Consider the following 27,855-nt stretch of genomic DNA (forward strand, 5'->3'; position numbering starts at 1 on the left):
GCCAAGACCTACAGCAGGAATTCTTACTGGCACTGATGTGCTACATGCTAACCTGCTCCCAAGAACAACTTTATTTTTGAAAGGAATTTTGACATGACTGCAAAAGTAATGACACACTTCCTTATCAGCTACTAAAGGCATCCAGAGAAAGCTTCCTCTTCACACTAATAGACTCAAATAACTTTTGCCTTAGCTTGAACAAAAGCTCCCGCTTACCCAGAGCAGCAACATAACAGCCAGATTCTCTGCAGGACTGTCACAGTGCTCCTGTATCATCAGCAAGGCAACAGCAATCAAACTACTAAAGCCAGAAACCTCCAGTAAAATATAGAGCTAAGTTCCATGTGCACAAATATAATTAGCCAGCAACAGCAGAGAGATGGGAGATGCTGGTCAGTGGAAGAGCAGTCGTTTTCAAGGAGGCTCCAGTCAGTACAAGCAGGACTTGCAATTTTTAATGCTGCTCAAGAAAAGGAGCAGGTCTGCCTGCCACATGCAGGCAATAGGAGGGGAAGCAGAAAGCCACTGATTCATTAGGATTTGCTAATCTGTGATATCATTTGTTGATTCCAGCAGGTCCAATCCCCATCTTATGACTTCCTCCGCTGTCACCATGGCGCTGTACATAAACATTGCGAACTCCCAGCCTTGAGCAGATCATTTATTTCAAATATTCCATGCAGCTGGAACACAAGCCTGTTTGGGTGTCTGGAGCCGAGCATGAACTAATTTCTCAGTCTTCTGCACTTGCCCCACCTTACAGGCCCTCCCCAGTCCGCTGTGCTCCCAGCACCCCTCCAAGTCATGCTTTAGCAAAGCAGAGGCAGCCTTGCCCTGAAGTTGGCAAGAAACACGTTTCACCCAAGTCCCCCCTGACCCACAGCAGAACAAAACAGCAATTATTCAGCACGCTGAGTACTTAACCTAGGATCCACAAACAATTGTCTTCTATGAATGGGAAAAACAAACAAGATGAAGACTTCCAAAATCCAAAAAATTATTGCCATGATTAGAGATGGACAGGAAACTTTTTAAAATTTTTTTATTTTTAAATAAGAAAAAAATATCTCTCACCCAGTAGCCTTATAAGGAAGTTCACAAGCATACCTCTGAGCTTTAGTTGAGCCTCACATTTTGTAGTGTTTATATGAACTGATGAAACCATTTACTTTTCACACGCAAGCTGGTAGCTGCAGGCAAGATGGAAAAGTATGAGGATAGGAGGCAGAAGTAAAACCTTTGTCATAAGTGATTTTAAGTTCAAAGCCATCTCAGCTCTGGTCTGTCCTGAGCTGCTGATAGAATTTGAGAGCACCTATATACTACTCAGATTGGAAGTAAAAGAGACTGAAGACCCTAGCAGCAAGCAAGAAAGAGTACCTGCTCCAGAAACAGTATGATCCACAACACTTCACAGCCCAGGAATGGAGCCTCTTGTGCAAACAGATCTGTCAAAATTGACCACAACTTACAGCAGTGGGTAGGAATGACTAAAAACTAACATCAGGTGACTTGAGCTAAATCAAGCTGGTAAGCTGAGAGCGTCCAGAACACACTGAAGTCAGAGTTCTTGAGTGCACATGATCAGTGCCAGCTCCCACCACTTGGCTTGACCTGCCACAGCACTCCCAGTAGTTTGTGTGCTGTGCTACTGGCTTGAGAACCCATTTTATTTTACTTTCTTTTGTCCACCATCCTCCTCTCCTAAGATGGAAAGGAGAATTCAGATGGCAAAATAAAGTGTTAGGTTAGAGCCTTGCTTCCACATGAGCCTCTCAGATGGAAGAAAAACAAATGCTTGCCTGCAGTAATATAGGGATAAAGTCTGACAGGATAACTGGAGCCCTAGTCTATTGAATCCACTCAAATCTATTTGAAGAATCAGGTGTAGAAAACACTGAGCATTTCATACAAATAAAAGTATCGTCAGGCAATATTTAATAAGGTTTATTAGGTTATTGAGTAATATCTACAGCCATAAAATAGGAAGTGAGAGTTTAAAACTGTACAAAATGTAATGGAGAAGTGAGAAGAGATGGAGGCAAAGGAGTATAAGAGTATTAGAAATGGGGAGAACACAGCTGCTTCCCAGGAGTTAGGGAAGACACCGGTTCAAGCTGAAGGCAACCAAGTAGAGTTCCATACACACTGTATTTTATTGTGCAATTTGTGACCCACCCTGCAACAGAAATGAGTACAAACCCCTATGTTAAAAAAAACCATAAAATATTAGATTTAAAAAAGGGGCATATCACACCCCACCCAGTCTTGGCACCAATTCTGTGCTTTAAAAATATACTATGCAAGTAGTTTAATTTTAAAAAGGTACCCTACAGCAGCTGTTTAAAACATGTTCTTATACATACACCACAAATATATATATTAACATTTTCAACAACTAAACTCATTTGTACCTACACGGAACTGAGGGAATAACTCGAGAGCAAAAAAACAACAAAAAAAAAAAACCAACAACAAAAAGAAACAAAACCAACCATACAAACATTTTTTTCAAGACAAAGAAATGTGCAAAATAACCTCAGAAAGGCAGCATAGTAACCTGCGGAGAGGTCAAGAGAGCAGCTCCTGCTAGTAAAGGAGTGTCATCCTCTCTTTACCTGGCTACTGAGGCAAGAATCTATTTGGGATGTGCTGATTTTGCCTGAATTGCTAGTCCTGTTTATTGAAGGTCTCCCCTGCCAAACCCCCAGCTCTGGGGGGGTTCTCTTCTTGCTGTGCCTGAAGATCACCCCATTAAAGTCTCAAAAGTTACATTCTGCAGCAACCACTTTCAAGATTTCTGGTCTTCCTATGGCACTACTGTAGTCACACTGCTACTGCCTTCCCTGGGATGACTTCCCCAACCCTAAGCAAGAAACAGAACCATTCCTGCTGCATAGCTAAGTAGAGATTATACTGATGGTCTACAACAGAAGAAAGCCTGGTCTGGGTGACTAAGCGATCTATTCAGGAAGAAAATTCCCTGGAAGTCATTAGAGAACCACTATGTTTCTCTAAAGCTTTAACCTGGATCAGGCTAAACAGAAAGCAGACCTAAAATGGCAAGACCTACAGCTTTATAACAAGTCTCAGAGCTCATCCAGCCTGTCTCACCAAGGAGTGCTTTGCAGGAAGTGTTTGTCCCTTCTTTGACCCCACATCAGCAAGGAATGCCAAACTAAAACCTAAACAGCTTCAATTCAAGAGGAAGAGGGCAGGTGAAGACATGGGGTGGCTGCTCAGTCAGCTGAGACACCCATTCAGAAGCAGCAAGATGGAGAATGGAGCAGGAGAACTGAGAAGGTGATGGTGATGAACGGGAAAGCGAGGTTCACTCTCTATGAAGTATCATTAGAATATGGTGAGAGGTCCTGGCGGGGACAGACACGAGCAACACAACCACCTCCTCCAAATTAAGCATCCTGGTGGAAGGGTTCTTGGTTTTGGTGTCAGGGTTTTTTGGTTTTTAAGAACTCAGCAATGATTTCCTCTTGGTATTCCAGACTCTTCCCAATTCCACTGGCCACCCCATGCCTTTCCATTCTTAGCACCTAGTCTTAAGATATTCACTCTTAGTGCCTTCCCTTCCCCAGCCTACGTTCTTCCCTTAAACTGATATAGAAGGGCCCACTCCCAGGCTCTAAGATCCCAAGGATGCAGTACAGCCTTTTATCAGTAAAGCAGGGAAGCACAGAGCTTCTGTTAGGTTTCCTTCTTTAAATCGTGCTGGGGAAGTGACTTCCAAGGAACAAAACAGTCATGAAATAAAGACTACTCGAGAGCTTGCCAATAAGGGCACATGGAGATTTTTTTAGCAGTAACAGGAGTACTTTGGCCAAGGATTTCCAACAGTAGCAATGACACAAGGGTCGCAAACCCACTGTCCAGTGGGTCAGCTCCAGACATTTTGCCTTGCTTTCAACTCTCTGTCCCAGAACACGAAGGTCATTGGTAGAGCAGGTAACTCTTGAGGGAGGCTGGCAGTGGCAGGGTAGGGATCTCATTCAGTCTTTCCTTGCCCAGAGCAAGCCTCACAGCTCGTCGACACAAGTCCATCAGAGGCAGTGGTTCAGCTGGAAAAGAGAAGACACGAGACATTAACATCTCAACCTACAAGCTATGTATTCATCTTGTTAACTCTAAAAATCCCTCCCACCCCCCACAAAAACTGAACAAGATGAGCAGATGCCTGCTCACCAGAACCAAGCAATTCAGCATTCACAAATCAGCAGCTTCAGCTCATCTAATTTGGCATCTTGTGAACTAATTGAACAAGATGATACTAGTTTTTCAGGCAGGGTATATGGGGTCCTTTGTTGCTGAAGCATCATTTGCAGCATAAAAGAGACAGAGGTCAGAGCCAGAGTGAACACATCACAGCTGCATGAAGGGAATATACAGATCACCAACAGAAGCTGTGAGAAGCCAAGCCTGTCCTAGCTCACCTGCACACAGCACACTGCTCAAAGGGAGGGGGTTCCTCCTCCACCAAGAGACAGCTAAAACAAGGGCATCCTAAGCCAAATAGGCAACTGGATATCCTTCTAATAGCCTGAGTGCTCAGCATTAGAAAGCTTAGAGACATCTTAGGCCAAACACACCTAAAGACTTGCATTTTTTGTGGATAAGTTTGGCTGAAAAGCTGCAGTTTTCAGAAACTTTGATAGATGCCAACCAGCTTCAGCTTCTACTACAACCCAAATTAATCTGATTGTTCACGCAGCTGCTTTCAGCTTTCCTGGTCTCTCTGCTGTTGATTTTCTAAGCATGATCACATTACTGTATTCCTTACCAGTCAGTCAATAAAGTGGACACAAATCCCTTCCTCTAAGTTTCAAGGTTAACAACTAACACTGGAAAGCTCACATAGAAGTGTTGTCAGTAGTCACTATGTGTTTTTGTTTGCTTGTAGCAGTTCCCCAGAGTTTCCTTATGCTTCAAGCATTATTAATGAGGCATCATACCTCTCTAAGTACACCTCTCCTGCAAAAATAGGTGGGTGGAAAGCAATCAAACAAATCTGTCAGGGCAGTGCTGCTCCTTCCCAAGCCCTACAATTTGTCACCCATGTTCTATGCTGGAGAGTAGCCCCAGGGCTGCTCAGTGCCTTCCTGCAGAGCATAGCTACACTCAGCCCAAGGCACTGCTGCTCTTGCCTGCTCATGACCTACTTCAAGATCCATGCTGCCTCTTTGGCAGGCACAGGTCTCTCTGTACAGCAGGACTACACGTCTCAGTTCTGGCTGCGATACTACCAGAGAAACTTATTACTGGCAATACTCCTTTGGCACTTGCCAGTGTAGCTTACCCTTAAAAACTGTACCCTCTGAAGTACAAACATACTCTATTCCAAATCTGTCCCAACACCTCTTGCTCCGTATGGAGATAGCTCGGACAGAGATTGTCTATCCAGAGGCCAGTAGCCATAGAGAACTGGAAAGTCTGGACTTTCAAAGCCGACAGGCATCAACTTAACAAATAATTCCCATTTAACAGTCTTAAAAGCTGAGAAGATCATCTTCCCACAGAGATTAAGAACTTTGTCCTCATCTAGTTTGCACTGATAATCCAGTCTTTGCAAAGATAGACCAGAAGAGAAAGCACACACATATCTGACCTTCTTCCATTCACAAGCACTACAAACGCTGGACACAGTGCAGCTATTGAACGCTGAGAAGTGGTTAGAGCCAGACACCTTCTTTCTGTGTGTGCCAAAATAGTGTCCTGTCATTCCTGGCCTAACGCCCATGATTCACTCCTATGCCGAGAGCACATTACAACCAAATCCAATACAGGAGGTGGCTGTTTCCCTGTTAAGTGCAGTTCTGCACAGACAGCTCCACAGACTTGCTGGCTCTGAAAGGAGCTGCAAGTTTTAGATCTGACCCTCCCAAAAACCTGGTTACTGGAGCTGCTGCCATTCTGTACACTGTTGTGGCAGGATAAGCTCGGTTCTTTCTTTTTGTTGGTGAGAAAATGCTTTGCCAAGAGCTCTCAAGTTCAGAAGATTGCAGTTCTCCAGTGTTATTCAGCCTCTCCTGCTCTAAAAGCTCATCTGCTAAAATGCTGATGGAAAGAAGGCTGACTGCAGGAAGAAAAAAAACATTATGGAAAGAATACACCTTTTACTGAGCATTAAGACAGTTTTTCAACATCCCTACAGTAAGCAAATACTTCCTTTGACTTCTGCAAGTTCCTTAAAGTAACTTCCTCTGATGTGTCAATGAACAGCTATAATGCCACTGGATAAGAAGAAATAGTTGTCTAACAGAAGCATTTAAGCAGCAGGAGATGCTATACAGCCCTTTCTCCTTGGTCTGACCAGGATGTGTCGCTTTCTACCCACATTAAGACAGGACACATCAAAGATAAGACTAGCACATATGGGCAACCAAACCTATTACTAAGCTTAGCAAGGGATTGATGATACTATTAGTAAAAGACCTAGCATGCAAGTTGGCCTGGCTACAGTATCCAACCCCCACACTAGAAATGAGAACAGCCTGCCATGAAAGAAGCAAGCTACTTTCTTCAAAGATGAGACATTCCCATTTCCTCAGACAGGGACCGATCTTCCCACTCCTTCCTGCAGGGAATTTTTAAAGTCCTTTCATAAGGCATTGCAAGAACTGTCCCTCAGAGACCCTGTAAAGAAGCACCAGGATTACACTGCAAACATTGCAACTATCATCAGGAACATCCTTTTTTTTGGACATTTTGGAAGCACATTTAAATAGCACACAGATTTGAGTCACTAGAACAAATACAGAGGTTATACTCACGGTCAAGTCCATTCAAGTAGCGCATCCTTATTTCACAGTGTCCCCACACTGCGCTCACCACTGGGTACAGCTTTTTCCCTTTAAGTCCCCGAAAGGCAACACCCATATATTGCCCATCTACAATGAAACTCAGCGTCCCATCATCCATGTCCAGAACCACCAAGAAGGAATCCGGCACAATGAAAGTTTCATCTGGTTCTAGGAAGGCAGGGTAGGTTTTACTTGGCTGGTTCTTGCCATCGTGGTACAGTCTGTTGCGCCCAAGGTCCCATCCCCATGATTCATGGTTATTTCCTACAAGTGTGGTGTACCCTACAGAATGCAAAGGGGCGTCTGCTGTTGCCACCCCTACCACAGCATGTGTGCCTCGCTGCCGCATCGCCCACGTTATCTGCCACACATGCAGTCCTCGTGTGTATCCCACTTTGCCTCTGATAGCGTCTGTGCTCTGAGCCACCGGATGCCGGTGAAATATGAGTTTATCATCCTCCTTCACAAATACATTCAGCGAGCGATCGTCATTGTTCCATGAATGCAATAACTGGACTTCATACGATACAGGAGGCATGTCCAGTAGCAAGTCCAGACGTGTGGGTTTGCTGTAGTCAAGTCTGTGGAGCTCCTGCTTCAATGGCCTGTATACTGGGTCCCTGATATCCACAGTCTTTATTCCACCTGTGACCTTCTGACCCATCGTAGGTTCCGATTTTGCCTGCTTAGAGGCTCCCAAGGCAAGCTCATCAATTCACCCAGCTGCTTCTGCTTTCATTCAACTCTACAGGAAACGTTGCTCGGAGACCTTGTCAAGATGTCCACTAGTCAGTATTGCCTAATGGATGGAAAGAAAAACAAGAGACAAGTTAAACACTACCACACACAGCCTTGCATGCAACATTTACAGAGCACAGTCTCAACCTGTTTATCTTGACAATCCATCCTTCCTTTCCACCAGCGAAGGTAATGCATACCACCTAAGCAATCTACCCTGCAAAGCAGAGGCAGCACAGTGCCTGTCTATTTCATTTCTAAGTCACTAATATCCTCTTCAGAAAGGCACCTGAATTCCTCCTCCCTTGTCCAAAGGAGACATGGATTCAGCTACTGGAGGCTCATCATCTTCCAGAGAATGCATTGCTCCTTACTACCACACTATTAAACTATTAAACAGTACATGGGACTAGTTTATACATAAAACTACTCTGCAGAGCTTTAATCTGAGCCATCCCTAGCAGCAAAAAGTAAAAGTTCTCCACAGCTCTAGATGCTGGAACCAGCCTTCAGGAGAAAGCAAGTCATTCACAATACAGTTTCCATTACAGGAAAAGGAAAGCAGGCTGCATTTCAGGATGGATACATTCATGTTCCAGCTCAAGAAGAGGATGACAGTTAAGGTTTGCAAATAGAACAGACACTACAAACAACCCTGGTTCCTACAATGTTTTTCTCAGCATCCAAAATAACTCATTCACATAATAGACAAGATAAGCACTTGGCATTCTCCTAGTAGGTACTCCAGTGCTTCCAGATCTGACAGATATTCAATGATTCCAGGTTTTTTTCTGGCTAACATTTGTAAATGAGAGTTCTTGGGGAACCCCTACAGTGCAAACATCCCCAAAAGTTAAGGCTGCAAACCCCAAATGTGCAAACACAGGAATTAGCTGGCAGGGTTATCCAGCCATAAATTGCTTTTATTCCTCCCTCAGCACTCAAACAGTTCCAAAAGATAAATAAAAACAGCACTGAACACAAGCCATCTCCCCACAGCAGTGATCAAACAAAGTAGGAGCTGGGCAATAAAATGAGAGTTTATCCACTTGGAGAATTACAAACCTTCTCTGGATCAGCTGACCAAACAGCCATAGATACAGGTTGGAGGAGAGTTCTCTTTAGCCCCACTCCAGCTTTGAAAGTACCTTGAAGACCTGACTGTGCAAGTCCAAAACAGCAGATAAAACCTGCTGAATCCAGCCTAAGGCAACACCCATTCCAGCAACTGTTGACTCCACTGGACTCCTGTAGTGCTATGAGCAGTTACACCTCCATATGGCCCATCTCAAGGAAGCAGCTTCAGCTCCTCTTCTCCAGGAGAAAAAAATAATAATATAAAAATCACAGCCTGACATGCAGAGCCCAGGGAGGAACGAGATTCTTCTCACAGTTTAGCAGCTTTCCTTTCAGATTTCAGAGAACTCTAAAAAGCTGAATCCAACTTGCCTGCCTAGCTCACTTCACATACCTCTACTGTAGCACTGCAACCACTGGAGCAGCTCTGCTCTCACTCGGCAGCACAAATAACCCTCTGTCAGGCAGCTGCCAAACTGGGGGCAGCTATTAGGAGAATTAAAAGTGGGAGGGGAGCGAACTGGCTTTCTAAGAAAAAAAAAAAGTGTTATTTTAACATTTCCTGAAGTGAGGCAATCACTCGGGGCTGCTGCCAGCTACAGTCACAACACTTACTCACAACCAGGACTTCATCTGGCATAGAAAAAGGAGCATGAATCAGGTCTGCTTTAAAAAGAAGGTTACTGGACATAAGCAGCAAGGCTTCAGCTAGAAGGTAACAGGGAAGGTTTATGTATGCCCTAGGTTAAGGATTAATTCATCAGCTTCCCCACAGCATCTTACTGCTATTCTGGGGAACGCTATGGGAGCAGCACACTCAAATCTGGTAATTAAAGAGAAACATAACTCCTCTTCCTTTCCTTGTCCCCCTTATCATTTGTCAACCGCAGAAAGGAAAAATCCTTGATGTCCTTTAGAAGTGTCACCCCAACAAACACTACTAAGCTGTAGTACAGCTAATTGTAAAAGATTCACTGACTTCATGCATGGCATCTTTAAGCCCACATGCTTGGATGAGCTCAAATCCTCATTTTCACACCTCAAAGCTGACCCCAGCTCCATTATAAGACTTCCAAAATCACTCTGTTGGGAGTTTGCCCTTTCCAAGGAGATACATATTCATGCTGACTGGATGCTACAATTTTTAAATGTTTTGGTGCAATTCATTTGCTTACGCTGGGAAAAAAACCATCAGGCTGCTGCAAATGACTCATGTGTTGTTCTGCAGAAAGAACCAGAAGAACTATCTGGCATTCCCAAGGCCTATGGCACATGGACAAAGGCTGTCAACAAGGTGTTGGCTACAGCACACTTGGAAGCCTACAGGCAAGTTCAGCTGTTGGAACATTGATTAGGATAAAGGAACAAAACATTGGCAGGAGGAGAAGAGGCAGAGACTTCCTGAGAGCTGTACAGTACATGTGAAAACACTGTATAGGAAGTAACAACCAAAACAAAGCAGGCTGCCAGACTGCAGGAGTATTGCTGCAGAATATTTCGAAGCGTAATGCTCAAAAGAAGTAAGAGAATACAGTTTGGTACTCTCCATTAGCAAAACGAAGCTTTGTGCCTTATGATTTATTTTGCCTTCTGCCAACATAAGCTTTTATTGTATTTTTCTCAAGGCTGCTGTACCTCAGAGGGAATCACCACAGTCAGAGACAATAGAGACAACTGAAACACAGTTGGTATGATACATCTCACTACTTGCTTCAAGAAGAAAGCAACCCTTCTTGAACTCAAACATTCATTGCTTGCTTTAGTTATGGCCCTTTCCCCAAGCAGCCTAATAACACATGATGAAGGACTGTAGCCAGAATGAAGAGAAAGGGGGAAAGATATTGCAAGACAGAGCAGGTCAGATATGCCAAAATTCAGGTGCAGCACAGCTCCTTATTAGGACAAGACAGTCACGTCTGCTCAGAGCTGGCTCTGCTATCCCTGGCACTAACATGGCCTAGAACTGCAGAGTGGCATCTTGTCCTATAGTCAGTAGACACAATTATCCTTCTTCATGCACAAGACAATATGGGCGCTTTTCCCTCAGCAGGACACAGAGATGCTTACCTTCCTAACTAATGGATTAACGCTCTGGTTATCTTGACATGAGATGCAGCCAGCCATAAATGAAAGGACACACTAGGGATTCAGGGAGTTAGGTATCCCCCTCAGTTTAGCTATTCACAGCAGGATGATTTGCTGTACTATAAAGATGTCCTAAGCTTCAGAGCATCTGCTTACCAGAAACAGATCAAGGTAGGAGATAAACTATTTCAAATGAAGATGTCAAAGTCCTTGCAGCTCAATAGGAAAAACATAGCTTTTTTTTGCAGAGCTTCACAAAGAAAAGAACACATACAGTAGTCAGAGCAGAGTTGGTTTCCAACTTCTAATTAGCAATCGGCACAAATCACATCTCCAAACCAAGGCAGTCATTTCAGTTCATTTCACCAAAATGCTGTGTACAACAAAGCAGAAACATCCTCTGTGCCCATGGCCCCTTAAGCTGACAGTCAAATAGAACCATGCTGACGCCATGCAGACAGCAGCCTTAGATATCCACAACAGGATATTGTTTCCTGGTATCAAATCAACTTCAATTGCTTCCTTAATGTCACCAAGGTCCCAAGGGGAAAATCTCAAGACATGATTTCACATAACTAGATTAAATAAAGCCATCCACACTCAAAGCATTGCTTATCACTCCAGTTCAGTTCATTCCTATCTATGTCAGCACTCAGACTCATTCACCTCATCTAAGCGCACAACAAATGCAATCCAGGCTATCAATGCACTGTATGTAAGCCAAAGAACACTCACCCAAGCTGCCCTCATTGCTTCATCTGAAGCCAAGAGGCTGTTCCTAGCAAGTTCTGTTACATAGTAGGAGGTTACTTCAGGTATCTATATCTCCAAGTGACAGGAATTTTAACAAGGTACTGTGCGTATTTTCAGCTCAATTTCAAAGCAATTTAGCAGTCACAAAGCCCACACAGTGCGACGTATTTGTACCAGCCATTCAGAAAGTCACTGTCACTGCTGGTACCATTAACAGTGTATTGCAGACAGCACTGTTTCTTAACAGACACTGGGCTGGAGACCTGCCTTTCCTTTGAGGACAACAGGCAGCAAAGCTGGCTGCAGAACTCTGCATTACTGACAGCAGCTTCTTACCTCTTCATCTTATGATGTGTCCATTTCCATTCTTACTCATGGATGGGGGCCGTTACAGAGCAAACACTGTGCTAAACTCATGACAGTGAGACTTTGGCTAGAAATACTTTATGTACTGGTCTTGTAACAGACACGATAAAAGGAGTTAGGCAATTTGCTGTGGTTTCCCAGCATGCAAGTATACAGTAGAACTTCCAACATCCCTAACTTTGCAGAACACTGTCACACAGGCATACAAGCACCTGCATGACAGGATAAGCAGTATTACATGGCACAGTAAGCGTAGCTTAGTTGATCTTGGGACCTTAGAGGAGCCATGGTAAAATACACAGTGAGCAGGGGCTGACTGAACAGAAAGCCAGTGACTTGAGCTCTTTCCTTGTAAAACAGGATGGAGTCCTGAGTTCACCATCCCACACAACTGACAGCACTGCATCTTAGCCAAGGGCTGAGAAACATAGCCAGAGTCCCTTCCCATGTCCCACATCTGCAGCTGCATTAAGTGACCTTCCTTATACCTCTCCCCTTTGCTCTTCTCCAACATCCTGCTGGTCGAGAGTATCTGTTTGTAGCCAACTGGTTAAATGCTATTTTCCAGGAGCAGCTTCAAACTTACAGTTTCCAGCAAGTATTTACAGACAGCTGTTACAAACACAGGGAACTGACTGGATGAACTCCAGTTCCAGGTAGAACTAATCTAAACAATGTGTAAATCACGCTTGATGCCACAGGACAGATTGGCATATGCTAAGATGATGGTCAGCACAGCCAACAGCCTAACAACCATCTCTCTGCAGCTCTCAAGTCAACAATACATGCAAGTGGACTGCAAACATTCCTCATTTTTAACACACATGATGTGGACAGGCTGTAGAGATATGCTGCTGCTACTTAAGATCAGATGCAGTGAGCTCAGCATGGATTCAATCTAGTCTCTGCCTTAAGGGAAAGCAGTAGTGTCTTGGAGTCTTGCAAGAGCTTATTCCAAGGAGAAAAACTAGGCTAGCACAGATTCCAACAGCAGAAATCGCCTGCACAACACACAGGCTTTTCACAGTTCCAATTTCCTTGCATGCTCTCAAGAGACAGCTCTGATCTGTTTGCAGACTATGGCAAACCAGTCATACAGCCAGCAGGAAGGCAGACCACAAGACTCTTTCACCACCCCCAAAGGATCACCTTTCTTACACTTTTGAACCTGTCTGACCACCTCAGTCACTTTTTCTTATGTTATTGAGGCTCTGCATGTAAACAAGCAGTATTTCCAGGGGATGTCTCCCATCCCAGTAAGGTTCAAATCTGTTTGGCACACAGCAAGCACAGAAAGCTCCAGTTTTATAAACAAGCTGCACTTGAAAGACTAGTTTGTGGGACTGAACTACCAAGCACACTGTCTAACAGTACTTGTCTTACAATTTCCCTCTTCCTTAGCAACCAACTCCTTTCTATTGCCACATTGTCTTCAAGTTAAAGAGCACCCCCCCCTTTTAAACAAACAAACAAACCAACCCAGCAAAACCCTTCTATAACCAAGGATTACACTGAGGCTTCTGTTCAGGTGCCATATAACATTGCCCTTAGAGAACACACTAAGAATTTATCAGCTCCAAGACAGCCAAGTACTAATGCAACCAGCAGGGAAGAGCTCTTCTTCAGGACCTGTAGGTTCAATAGCTGCTCAAACCAAGTCTCACAATCTTCCATTGATCATGAATTCTAGTAAAGCAAGCAACAATTATTTTGGCTTGCACTGCCTTCCAGAAGACATTCAATAGATGGAGCAATCATCTGTTTAGCACTGGTATTCAAAGTCAGCACCTGGCCAAGAGGGCATTCCTGCCTCATGTTTCTTTCTCCATCCCTCCGGCACTGAAGCTGTAACACACCTAAATAAGCTGCATTTAGAAAAGCATTTCCTCCACAACTGGACCACTAGTTGTAGACAGCAGATGTTTATGTACAGAGCTATTTGCATTAAAGAACTCCACCTAATCCGTAATGGGACACCTTCTAGACCCCATTCCTGTACTAGAAGCTCTTTTCTGCTGAGGCTGCAAGATAGGACAAAACAAAGCAATAAGACAAACAATCCAGTTACAAGGCTCTCCTTTCTCCTTGAGATGAGTTCATAAGGGATCACGCCATGGTTTAATGCTAGCAGCAGCCCTGTTAAAAGAAATCTATATTAAAGGTCCCAGCAGTCGTTTACCAGAACTCCCCATCTTTCTCCTACCTTCCTAAGCAACAGCAGGAAAGAGCAGATCAACTTGTACAGCTGCATCTTGTGCTATCCTCTCCAAGTCCAGGGGAGGTCAGCCTCCTGTTCTAACTATCCTTAACCCAGAAGCAGATTTTTAGAAAGCCCTTCTCAAATATGTGGTGTTTGAAGGAACAGGGAAAGCAACATGGATCCTAGCTTGCTTGGATCAGCTTGGATCCATAGGCTGACAAGTTAAACCTCACTGTATCGTATCACATAAACTTAAGTATTCCAGTCAACAAAAGAACTATTCAAATACATGACTTGAAAAATATAATATACAACATAAGGGTTTCAAACTCCACTTCTAAAGCTAACATAGTTCAGTCTGCAGCCATGCACAGGCCAGCAGGATTCTTTTCTCATAGGAAAACCATCTGCAGTTTAAGCTATTTCAATGTTAAGGTTGCCCAGCTACAGCCTCCTCCTTCCTCTTTTCATTTAAAGGTGTCACAAGCAGTGCTAGCAGTAAAGCAAAAATCCCCACAGCAGAGCAGCTGCCAAGCACTAGATTACTCAGCCTGTTGCTCTCAAATAGGCTTATTGTGTCTGAAGCTTCAGTACACATCTACATCTAATACAACCAGACTAAACGGGAAGTTGTGCAAGTGACTGGTACTGCTCATCAGCACTATAGAAAACTGAAATATGGGCCATGAGGAGCACAAAAAACCTCAGCCCATTCCAACAGTGGATCTCTGCTCCATCCCACAAGTGCATTAGGTTCCTACAGCACCACAAACAGAATACTGCAAAATGAAAGAGGACAGAACAGCACGCCCAGTGACAGTGAAATCAGCACCTTGTATAATATCAGCTTAAACAAAACCAGCATCAAACTTCCATTTGCAGCTCACTTGTGACTTTGAAATAAGACTACAAGAAAGTTTTATTTCATATAAGACTTTAATGAGAGATTAAAAGCAGCGGTGATGCTAAAAATGATAAAAAGTAATTGATCTGTCTGTGTGATTTATAGGACAGCAATCAATTATGAAAGGTTTTTTGACTATCTTCCTTCCAGGAAACAAGCAACCAAAAATCACAAGTTACAGCCTGGCTGCACATTTAAGTCCTGTTGTCTATCAGCTCATAAGACAGCATTCATTCACAAAAATCAGCTGTCTTCTGACAGTACTACAGTGAGATGCTCACATAAAATCATTACACAATCCAGGGTGAGAAGGACCTCCAGAGGTCTCCAGTTCAGTCTCTTCCTCAAAGCAGAGTTGGACAAGTTTACTTAGAGCTTTATCCGGCTTACTCTGATAAACCTTCACAAACAGAGACTGCACAACCCATGGACAAACTGCTCCAATGTTTCACTCTCTTTGTGGTGAGAAATTTTACACTTTGCGTTATATATCCTCCTCCCTGTTCAAGTCATTCCAGTTTAATCAGCTAGTTTCAGGCTTCGCTTAGTGTTAATCCTCAGGTCAAATAAATCTTAGTACATAAAGTACAGCCTTTTTAATCGTCAGTGAATTACTAAGCAACTTAAACATACATTTAAAGCATTCACAGGTCTTTATCATCTTACCTTGCCACACCAAAAAATCTCAGCCTTTTTCTACACTATTTACTCAGATCACTCTGTCCTAGGCTTTGTTAAGTGTTGAAAAAGAAGAATGAAGTTACATCCTGATGCATAAAGACCCAGTAGATGTTTCCCAGCTTACTCAGACTATAAATTCAGGTCCTTCCTGTCCTGAGGTCTGTGGAGACTGAGGGTGTCGCTACAGAAGACAAAAAACTCACAAGAGGAGACAGTTGAGTCACTGAGGAAGTGATCTTTTTTCACACACTGTTTAGAAAGCTGCTCTATTCACTTGGCCAAAGGATGTTTTCAGAAGTCAACACCCCTGCACGTGCATCCAAAGCACAGGTTCATACAATTACCCCAGCCTCTTTAAATCAGGTTTAGGTTTCCTAACCTGAAAGCTGGTCCAGTCTCCAGCATCAGACTATCTGAAAAAAAGCTTTCTCCAGCTTCCATCAGTAAGTCTGGCAGGATTTAGTGGGATGAGGCAGACAGCAAAAAGCATATTCACTCGCAAAATAAACGCCTTTTGCAATTCATCTCCAGAAATGTTTGGATTATCCCCCAGTCTCTACTCTTGAGTAACCTGTACTTAGTATGGGCCTATGCTGTATCAGATAGCTCCTGTAACATGGCACATAAAGGCAGCCAATCATTTTTTCTATATCCTGACTGCTTGCCAAGCCAGTCAGAGCTTCAGTTTTGGAATTCTCCATTTCTCTGAGCCACCTGCTCCATGAACAGCCCTGTGGCTCAGACTTATCCATCAGTCCTGCAAGGGTCAGCACACCCCTTAGAAACAATACTCCCATGCACGCAGTTCAGCCACATCACCCTTTAGGAAGTGCTCCACCTTACAGGAACAGAACTCATCTTTTTAAGTGGAAAAGATGAAAGCCAAAAGCTGGATGTTCACACAAACCTCATGCTCAGTGCGAGTCTTTGAAGACAGGAAGGCTAGGAGGGCAGGGTGGACTGGGAAGAAGGCTGTCTGGCTAGCAGCTATGGATTGCTTCAATACCACAACAAAGCATCTGAAGACTTGTTCTCCTCACTTCCTTTCCTCTGCTGTGCTCCACCTTGAGCTACACAGCTGCCAGTCTTGCAATACTAAACCATGCATCTTATCAGCTGGGAAGAGGACAACCTGCAGGAACACTGCATTACACCAGAGTCTGCCTATTCCCCATGCTCAGCCCCAGGGTGATGAGCCCAGCTTCACCTGTACCTCATAACCCAAACAGAACAGCCAATGATGTCCCCAAGCAAGGAACTTGCACCGTTCAGATTAGTTTCACAGCAGGAATGCAGATTTAACTTCAATATAAAGAACAGTTCTATTATCAAAGATCACTAGATACTTTGCTTTGAAACACCATTTCTCCCTCTACATCAAAGGAATATTAATTTCAGTCTTGCAGTAAGAAGTAGAAGAAATGAAAGCAGCATCTGCTTGGAAGAGATGAATGCAAGATAAAAGGTGTCTGTGACAGAAAGCTGGCAGCAGTCTGATGTTTTCTATTCAAGTTTGACCTGGGAACAACAACAAGCCTTAAAATGCAATAAAAGCCGTGGAAAAACCCGTTCTAAATCCAACACCATAACCGGAAGATGCAATTTTTCTTCTCCAACCACCGCAACAGCCAGATGAGGTAAAGAGTCCAGACAAATCTAAACCTGCTACCCAGTGTAATCAAGCACCTCGGCTTGTTCAAGTCCACAACATCCCCCCATCACAGCTTTCAATTCCTTCTTCCTTTCCAAGCCTCCAGAGTGAAAGCAGTTTCCTAGGGATCTCCCTCAGCAGAAAGGAAGCAGAGTCACACCATGGCAGGACGCCTCCAGAATGTTTTGGCATAAATGGTTTGCAACACAGCCAGTAAAGAAAGGAAAAAAGCATTGGCATTTCTTGTCTGCCTAGAACTGTCTGTTCTCTGCAAAAAGTCAAGTCAGGATCACCATGAGTTTGTTACATAATACTAACTTTTAGATACTGTGCTCAAGTCCAGACCTGTAACAGCAACACAGAGGCACTGAAGTTCGTCACAGAAGTACATCAACTGTGCTCTGCATCTCTGTAATCTTTAATCATTTACTGGCAGTTCATACAGCAGAGCAGAGGATAGCAGCCTTCCTAGCATGGAAAAGCCACGAGGAAGTGCACTCATGTTGTACAATGGGCTTCCATTGCAAAGTAACCAAGTGAGAGCACATGTCCTGTTCACTCAGCTGAAAGAGGGAGGAACATCTAAATACTTTGTTCTCCTGGCCAAAGTATCTCAGACAAGTCCCTCCAAGCAGCTCTTAGGCAGAGTCATGACCTGCCATCCTGACATTTTTGGTGGGGAAAAGGGTTTGATGCAAACACCCATAAGGGACCAGACAAAACAACAGTAAAAAGAGCAAACAGATCGCACAAAAATTATCTATTAAACATGGATCCACCATATGACTTACAGAATCTAAATGCTATGTGTATACTTTGGCTGCCCGCATTTGGCTACCATGCATTCACATTGGTTTTGATTTCATCAGTGCCCTTGCAGAAACCCTTGGCTGATCTCCATCCTTTCACTGGTTACCTTTAAAGCTAACATGGAAACCTATATTTGTGTCTAACCTTTAAAATGTTTGAAATAATCACGCAAAAAGGAGAAGCCAACACAGTGCACTCAGCCTGACCCAATTCATTGCCATTCTCTGGAAATTATGTACTAACCCCACTCCTGAAGTGGCAACCAGAAGCTATGCAACTCAAACTGCTTACGTGAGCAAAAATACAGAGATAGCCAGATAAATATGCAAACTAGTGCTGATATATTTGTCAACATTTAGCAAACCACTCCATCAGCGTGCTCAGAAAGGCAACCGTGCACACAACAAACCAGCCCACAACCACTCTCAAAGTGCTGAGCTAAGAGGATACTCCTGGCAGACAGATTACACAAGAGACAGCTCACACTGCCAGCTTTACTGGAACTTACACAAACTCCCCAAAGCGGAGCATTCTGGGATGATGTCTCACTAGATTTCTGCCTTGTCATTAGCCAAAAAAAAAAAATTAAGGGCATGGTTAGACTGTGTTTAAATATAATTGACCTGGGACATACCATAATTAAGAAGAGACGCTGCGCATCTGAATGAAGGCTACAGCTGGGCAGTCTCAATGTGATGCAATGTTTTGCTTTCACCATTACCTGGTATGGTCCTTGGAAATCACTACAACTGTTTGAGATAAGCAGGGTTACCAAAAGCTTCAGCTGGGTTCTTACATCACCCTGAATTGCACAAGGTTTCACATAACAGCAGAACTTCTGAAAGCTGCTCTGGCTGCCTGAAGTTTTGTCCCCATATTAGTGCAACTAGACAAATCAAATTTGAAACCAGAGTAATGTCCTAGAGGTCTCAGTTTATGTATGGATGCTTTTGGCTTTTTAGTTGATTTTTAGTCTGATGGCAGTTTGAAATTGTAACTTCTGGATAGAGTAAAGAAAAATATTTACATATGCCTTGCCTGAAAAGTTTCTGCCCACCAATAAGCTCGATGTCAGATATCAAAGCCATACATACAGCCTTACCCTTCCTGTAATGCAGATAAAACATTAAGCTTTCATAAATATTCTGCCCTCTGCAAAGCGAGTAACTGAACACAGTTTGGGCTTCATGGAAGACTTCCCCATTGCCCATCTCAGAGGCACAGACTTGTTCTGCTCATTTATCTCACAGGGAAGATACACGTGGCAATGATGTTCAGCAAGTTTTGCAAATTACCTGCTAAGTCAGCCTACTGCAAACATACCGACTAGCACATCATGTTCATACAGAAGGCTCCATACCACCCCAAGCAGCTTTCCAAAGGTCTTTCAGTTTTAAAGGAGCACAATCACCTTCAGGGAATGAAAGAGATGATGGTCCTCAATGTCGGAGGTAAACTGGGGGGGGAAATTCCAAGATAGTATTTATCCCTTTTATTTCTACCTTTTAAGTAGACCTGACACCACCACAGAAGCCTGAGTAAGTACAGTTTGAAGAACATAGATGGTGAACATCTCCTCCTTCCTTCCCTAGGGATTCTCAGCAGACTAAACTGTGGGTTTCCTCTCGAGAGCAGAAATTTCAGTACCTGTAATTAAGCTGGCTGCTTTCTGCTCTGACTATTCCAGACATTGCTGTCTGAGTCTTTTCCATTAAGGTTATATATTCAAAAACCTCTCCAGTGTGAGAGATAAGAAATACTGCAAGAGTCAGTGATGGAGCAAGTGCATTAGATAGAAGCTGTCTTATCTGAGCTTTAAACAGCTGCTGGTACTTTTCACAGTTCAAAGGCAACACAAAAGCCTGTACAGTCAACCTATCCTCCCAACATACCATAGTCATCATAGGTCCTCATAAATCAACATGTCTTCTAAATAAGTGTTTAATATAAACATTTGTACAGTCACTTAATTCCTGGTGAACCAAACTATTTGATGTGGGCCACAGAAAGCTCCCATGACATCAGTGGAAAGTTTCCAATTAGGAAACTGAGTTTGAAGTACATGAAAAGACCTTAAGAAGTGTATATAAAGAGGAAGAAACAAGAGATCTGTTCTTAAAACACAGTATACCTGGGAGCGAGCAGACAGAGACAAGATGCCTTGAATTTTCAGAGTTTAACAAGTGAGAATTATGTAGCTACTAAACCCCTTCAGTATTTCTAAGCTTCCCTTCTTTCTAAGGCTGCTCAGCCTCAGCCAAAGTTTGTTCACCTCTTTTTCAGCTGCCAATGAAGTCCTGACTCCTTTTGAGGAGGCCGGCTGGTTCACACACAGCTTAGCCAACATTTGCTGCATACAAGCATCAATTTAAAAGCAATAAGGCGGCCACTGCCACCCACCGTTCAGTCCACCACAGCCTTCCAAACATGGAATAAACACATGCTGTCCAGGATATCTGAAGCCTAGATTATCAAGTAAAACCACCACACCCAACAGTATTTTGATTCCTTAAAAGCTTCACATCAGACAAAACTTAGCACGCCACATTATTTCTACAGTCGATTCATTACATTAACTACTTATCCTACACCTGTTCCTGGCCGATAATCCCAATGCTTTGGGGATACCACCCTAGGACTTAAAGCTGGTGCAGAGATCTTCACCCTGGCTAAAGGCATCAAGCAATGTACTAACTAGACTGTCAAGCTTTTGTATCAGACAGGAAGGCAAAAAGGGTTACATTCAGCAACCTGAAAAGTTCAGGTTCATTCACCGCTGTCCTGCCACCTGCTGGGCCTTCTGCTTTATCTACTCAGGGATAGTGAGAGGACTTCCACCTGATGCCCATTCAGCACCACAACCCAGGATCAAACTGGGTTTCCATGCCTAGCTTGCTTTGTGAGTGGCTTAGCCATGCTAAAACAAGATTTATCAGTACGTGGAACACTTGATTAACACAAAAGCTGTTTCAGCAGTGAAGTCACTGGCAGGCCTCCTGTGCTACTACTTCATCTCAAAACAGCAATTCCAATGAGGCCAAGGGTTCTTTCAAGAACAGTCTTGAAACTGAGACTGGTTGGCAGTTTTATTTCTGAAGGTTTGACAAGAGCCGAATCCCAACAACATAAGAGCACATTGCTCTAAACACATACTGGCGTACTACCTCATCCTTCTCATTCACCTTAATGACCATTAGATAGAAAGTAATTCTCCGACCTCAAATACAAAGGGAGGATTAGTCATCCTTCTTAATGCATGATCTAAAGCACACTCAGCTCCCCAGCGCTCAGTAAGGTTTTACCTGCATAAAAAAACTACCTCCCACTTAGAACTAAGAGCAATTCAATTCTTGTCTCTTCCCAGACACAGAGAATCCATTAACAGTCATCCTCCAACTTGACAAAAGTGTTGTTGCATTTAACCCCTACAAGTCCAGCTGAGGATAAGCCATGTAACTCACTCTTCTGTGTTTCTAGATACCTAACAGAAAGCAGGCCACCTCTCTGGCTTCTCTCTACTCAAGTTAGTCAAGTGACATGGCGTATTTCCCAACAGCAAAGTTCAGTTGATGGAATTTCTGTTTGCCCACATCACTAATAGTGCCCACAGCAGAAAGCTGATCCCCTGTACACAGTGTCACCCGACTGGGGAGAGAACATCAGTGCAACCACACAGTAAAGGGCAGAATGAAGGCACCTCGTGAGCTGCAACCTGGAGAAAAAGGATATCCTTAGAGAAAACACCACCGAGTACATAGATAAGTACAGCTAATAGCAAAATCCTCTTCTGAGCCTAACTCACTAATGCAGCAGATTCACTGGGATTCCTTGTAGGTAAACACCTGGACATACCTGCCATCCTGCAGTGACAGCACACTTGGCAAGTTCCCTCTAGTTAAGTTATCCCACTGCTCTGGCTGTAGAGCAAGCTCAAGGATAGTTGCACAATCTGTCTGCCTGTAGATGTGGGCTACCGCTCCTTCAAGGCTCACTCTCATCACATGTCCCCTCCCACTTGAAGTGTTGACACACAAAGCTGCGCCTCCTGCAAATCCAGTTCAGGGTCCACATGCTGGGCAACGATCCGATTGCTCAGATACCAAGCCTGAAGTTTTAAAGTGATTCCTGCCAGAAGTACAGAATCAGGCCTGTGTTGGCACATGAACTGCCCCTCCCCAACAATCTCACTGCAAGGCAACGTTTTTTAGTCACTTGGCACGCATCTCTCCCAGAGGATCAAAAGCACATAAGGAAATGTGTAGACTGAACCTTCCAGGAGAGCCGAGTTCCTTCAGTACCTTTTTCTTGCAAGCAGAGAATTCAGAAAGTTAAGCAATTTAGCAGCTTGTTGGTCCTCAAATATATCACGAAGCTGATAAACTCAGCAAGATAAAAACATGACAGTATTGCCAAATTCCAGGATGAACCTGAGCCACTTAAGTGAGCTTGTATTAAGAAGCCTAAGAGTAACACTTTCCCCTTTTTTCCTCCCTCCCAAATGCCAGCATGCAACAAATCAAACCCATATCATGGACAACCAGTAGCACATTACTGTGTTGGTTTGCCCCGCTCCCCTGGATTTTCACTGTTACCCAAACTCACAGCCACTTCACATCACATTAACTGACTTTGGGTTTTTTTTCACTTCTACAAACGCTTGCAACAGCTGAACATTGGCAAGACAGCATGCCACATACCTAACCTTACAGCAATATCCTGCTGGAGTCAGTGCCATGTATGCACAGTCCTTCTGCCCTTTTCTTCTTAGGCTGCAAATTAAGCTCCACTAGCAAAATCAAAGACATGCATGTGCCTGAATCAATACCAGAGCCAAATCTGAGGCTGAAACCACTTATGTCTATCTGATCCTTGCTGCAAGAGAGACACAGCTGTGATAGAGCAGGGGGAAAGCAATGCCTTGGCTCACACAAAAAGAAATGTTCAGGTTGATTCACTCCCACCACCCACCTCCAGTTTGTTCCAGCTAGAAGTGCACAACACACCAAATGGAACACCCCACACCATCAGTACTGAGACTGTGTGGGACATCCAGCAAGGAAGTCAAGCCCTCAAGCCATTAGCACCCAGCTGTGACAGCAAGCTACCAGCTAACACCACAGCACATCGACCTGCAGCAGCTCAGGGCTATCGGTAGCCCCAAAATGGACAATCCAAGCAACTGCAATGCCTGCCCATACCTTGACAAGTCAGTTTTTATCTGAATCTATACAGTCCTCAAATCTCTTTTCAGCAGAAGCATCAATGGATTTCTTCTGCGACTACTCTGCAGATCCTCAGTGCTGGTCCTCCTGTTTCATCTCCCCCTGAAACCAACTGGTCCACAAACTAGCAGTTGTATCTTCACATGGGCACCACCTGAAGCTTCAGGTTCCAACACACCAATACCCTGACACTGGAATAGGACAAAGCAATCCCCCCCTCATCATCCAAGTTCAATAATGGTATGCTCAGCCTTTAAATAACTATGAAATAAAACGACTTGAAATAGTCTTACAGAGAACAGCTGACAACACAGCAGCAGCCCCTCCATACCGTGTACTCAGCATCCCAATTCCTCCATAGTGCAGACCAAGACAAAGTCAAAAGTTGCTGCTCCTGCCTTGAAATCAGGCAGATGTTTGCATGCTGTGCTTTCTGTAGATGCAAAAAGCCTCTGCCTCCCAGGGGAGGTTTTGCAGGTTAAAAGCTTCAGTGTTACACAGTAGCAACACTCCTTCAACACACAAGAGAAAAATCCATCTTTACGTATTTTTTAACAGAGGAAAAAGCAAAGCCTGAAGTCAGTAAGAATAAGATTTTGAGTCACCCCCATCCCTGTCATAAGCCCACATATCCTAAATCTTTCCTACTCCAACTGCTTGGACAAGCCACAGGGTTGATACCATTAAACAAAGCCTGGTATTAGCAACCATCCAAAGGTGATCAGATAAGCAAACCGTTAGCATTATTTTCTTCTTTTCTGAAAGCCTTAAAGCAAAACACCGAGTGACTGAAGCAAGGCCACACATCAAGCCAGATGTATAGGAAGGATTAGCCTACAGCTGTCCCTGGCTCACAGCCCTGCACTCATCCCTCTGAACCACACTCCCTGGGGCACACACAGCACTGTCAGGCTGCTACAAGCACCAGCTGGCCTAGAAAGCTCTGGACTTTAAGCCTCATCCCAGGCATGGCAACATGCCACATAAAAATACATCTGTCTGTGCCAGTAGTCTATGCCCAGAGCACAAACACAATAAGCATGCTAAAGAACTGCTCTTCTCTCCATATTCTTTCCAAAGAGAGGGGAAAAGGCAGCCTGCAGTACCAGTCTTTAGGGCTAGGTCGGTTTTACTCCACTTCAGCTTGACAGCAGGACATTAATCACAGCTCAGCTGATGTTCTCTGTACTGTTACTCACCCCCTTTGTATGCAGGGGGTGGACCTCCAGATAGCATCCAGCTCACATCACATCCATCTTATCAGGGAAAGTCTGCTTGTATTTCCTTCCCTTAAATGCTACAGAGTTGAGGCAGCTCACATCACCCCAAAGCTACAGAACACACATAGTTGGGATTTAAGCCACAGTTTGTGTATAAGAACATTCCTCGATCACAGTTTCCAGATGGGCAGCTCTGGAACATCAGTAACTCCTGAGCCCCTTCAGGATCAGTGCCATACAAGTTCAGTCTGCTTCCAGAGCTCTTGGGCAGGTTTGTTCCAAGATCAAACCATAGCTCCATTTCAGGGGGATGGGGACGGGGCAGATTTAACTAACTAATAAACCACTAGTCAGAAAGTCACTGGCTTTTAAATCCCTATGAAACTACGACAGAGGCATTATCAGAAACAAGTTGGTATGCCTAGACAGGCACACACAGCTGTCAAAAACCTGATCAGCTTTCAGATAGCCTTATAAACAAGAACAAATATCAAGACTTCCCTTGGACACCGCAGTGATATCAAGCAGTGCTGCTGCCACCCAAGCTTTCCAGCACTTCTTTTTCTCTTCTCTTTCACTACCACAACAAACAATTCACAGCATTAGACAGACCTGCACATTTACTACAAAGAAATGCAATAGCTCTCAGCTGGGGAGTGCCTAAAACAAATCAATAATGTAAACTGCTGAAGATCATCTTACCCATGTGCCAGAAGCAGGTGTTCTTTTATGGCGCAGCGCAGCATTATGACAGCCTGAAGTTCTAGATCTCAGTGCTGCACCTCTCAGCTGGACTTGACAGGGTTCTGGTTCTAGCTTAGTACTTAGCACTCTGCTAAGTGTTTGACTTTTTCCTCCAGCACATACCCCCATCCTCACCAAGGACAGCTACACACACTCTAACCTTCCCCCCCCAGTAATTATTTATTGAAACACTGGCAGCTGTTGCAGTTACTCGCATGGAGTAGTAACTCAGGGGAAGACCTTTGTTGTTCAGAGCTGTGTAGTAACTGGAAGTGAGTCAGCACCTTGACATCAACCCATCCTATGGTGACCACCAGCAAAGCAGCAGTGACCGCAGTTTGGCAACCTTGGCTCTCAGACATTTACTCACTTGCATTCTGCAGGCATTACACATCTCTGCCTGAAAGCAACCGGTGTCTAACTTGTATCTTGTACCAGCAGCTCAATTTGTTAAGTCCTGACACACGTCTGCAAACACAGAGAAGCAGAGCAGCAAGTTTCACAGCCAGCCATGTGTATCAGCCTTTGGTAAGGTCAAGAGCTTGTTACTATAATCCATGCATGTCTAATATAGATGCTGAGATAATGCTGCCATAACTCTACCAGTTCACACAAGCAGAAGCTTCCCTCTACATGACAGCAAAAATGAGCTACACCAACACAGCCCTGCTGCATTGCCATGCTGTGGTCATCTCATTGACAGCCACTGCCAAACCCAGCTAATCCTTGCTTCCCTTGTCAACATAAGCCCTGACTCCAGACTGAATCAGAGTGTGTGTATATATATATATATGCACATATATATACACTTTAGCCCAAAACTGTAAATACAGCTCATATGGGTGCATCAGATCTTACCATTCCATCAATTCAGGGGCATCACCCACAGAGCATACCCCCTTCCACATCCCATGTTCTGTGAATAGAACACTAACTTGGAAGATTGGTTGTCAGTGGTCTGCACTCATTGACAAAGCCTGGCATACACCACGTCCTGCCCTGCTCACTGTTGACAGCTTTTTAATTTGGCTAGCTCCGTGATTCTTTAATTAACCCTCAGGACAGATGAGAAGAGACAAGCAGCCCTCGCAGACTTCAGTCACTTTTTGAGAGGAAACCCCCACAGAGGGGCAGAGAGAGAAGAGAGCAACAAGCAGAGCATATTTTCCACATCCAGTATCCAGCTGCAGGGATGTGACTCCACACAAACACAGCACATCTCAGTCAGCCAGTTCCTGGAACACAAAACCACATCTCTGAAACATCTCACATAAGTTTACAAACAAACTCCAATCGCATTACAGTGCAATTCAGTAACCTCTAAAGCAGGATAGGGGCTGTGAAAGCTTGCTGCTGATGTACTGCAACAACACGATGCCCCCCAGAGGAATACGCTGCTGAAGTTCATCCCTTGTCTTCAATAGAACTAAGGGGGAGAAGAATAAACTGCAGCTTTGTGCATCCATCATCTGAACCCCTGAGAGCCACAGCGGGGCTGGAGGCCAGGCATGCTGATGAATGGGGAGGGGACAGGCGCACCAGCAGCCGGTTGGCCAGGGAAGACTGTTCCAAAGCCAGTCAAGTGCCTCTCACGGTGCCACTTGCTTTGTAAACAGCAGCACAGCTCCATCACGGTCCCAGTAGCTTCCCGACCGACTCACTGCAGAAACAGCCTTCTCCTTAGGCTAAGAATAGGTACTTTGACCCTATTGAACCTATAAACAGATCTCTTTCACTGAAAAAGATCACATCTGGGACAAAAGGATCATAAACTCATCCTGCATCGCTATCAGGGAAAGAAAAGCCGATCTTCCTCTAAGGCAGCAGCTTTGTAATCATTCTGCAAACCTTATCTGGAGCAATGGCTCAGCACATAGATTTCAGAGGCACGGCCTCTGCTGTGCATCAGTCACAGCCTGCCTGCCTCTCCATCAGGCACAACAGACACATGCATCTGCACCAGGCTATGGAAACTTAACTCTCCCCTTAAAATAACACTCCAGGTACTTTAGCTATAGGATTATGTAGGCTCCCATTATACCAACACATATTTACGCAGCAAAAAAAGCTGACACATCAATTAACCCCTACAAGGTGTGCTCCGGAGACCACCAAACACAGCACTGCAACCACAATCGCTGAACAAACAACGCCACTTCTTCAACGAGCCCAACTTACTTCAAGTAAGACTTACACTTACACCGTCTAAGCCCCGCTATCCGTGGTTATTCTGCACACCCGCACCCGGCAGCCCCACATCACACTCGGGGACAGACGGTGCACAAAGCCACGCCGAGATTGCGAGAGCCCCGCTGCAGAAGATGGGGAAGGAAGCAGGGAAGAAGAGGCCGCCGCCCCGGTATAAGGCCGCCGTGCCCCCGCCGCTCGCCCCCATCGGCTCCTACCGTTCCCAGGTCGCCCGCCGGCCCATGGCAGCGGCCGCTCCGGGTCCTGCTCGCGGGGCCGCCCCGTCGAGCTCCCGTCCCTCCGCCCCCGCCGCAGCGGGCAGCTGCACCGCAGCACCCGGATCCACCCGGCGCCAGACGAGGCGAGTGGGGCCCCACTACCGCCCGCACCGTGCCCGCCCCTTAC

The 27,855-nt window shown here is 44.5% G+C and overlaps 1 protein-coding gene across 3 annotated transcripts; it reads right to left on the reverse strand.

Annotated features, from left to right (window-relative positions):
• Positions 1 to 1,931: 1,931 nt before the first annotated feature.
• Positions 1,932 to 27,846, reverse strand: SPSB1 (splA/ryanodine receptor domain and SOCS box containing 1). 3 transcript variants are annotated; one of them, XM_015882783.3, is made up of 3 exons: positions 27,669 to 27,846; positions 6,783 to 7,611; positions 1,932 to 4,073 (listed from the first exon to the last, which is right to left on the reverse strand). In XM_015882783.3, the coding sequence occupies exons 2-3, from the start codon at positions 7,474 to 7,476 to the stop codon at positions 3,946 to 3,948; spliced, it is 822 nt and encodes a 273-aa protein (XP_015738269.1). In that variant the 5' UTR covers positions 7,477 to 7,611; positions 27,669 to 27,846; the 3' UTR covers positions 1,932 to 3,945. The 3 variants fall into 3 exon arrangements, with proteins under 3 accessions (XP_015738269.1, XP_085365916.1, XP_085365915.1); XM_085509790.1 differs by having other exon boundaries at positions 27,464 to 27,706; XM_085509789.1 differs by lacking the exon at positions 27,669 to 27,846 and adding an exon at positions 8,616 to 9,038.
• Between the last annotated feature and the right edge of the window lie 9 nt (positions 27,847 to 27,855).

The sequence above is a fragment of the Coturnix japonica genome, chromosome 9 (genome assembly GCF_054131305.1).
Source record: "Coturnix japonica strain WE chromosome 9, WE-NBRP24, whole genome shotgun sequence".
Lineage (NCBI taxonomy): Eukaryota > Metazoa > Chordata > Aves > Galliformes > Phasianidae > Coturnix > Coturnix japonica.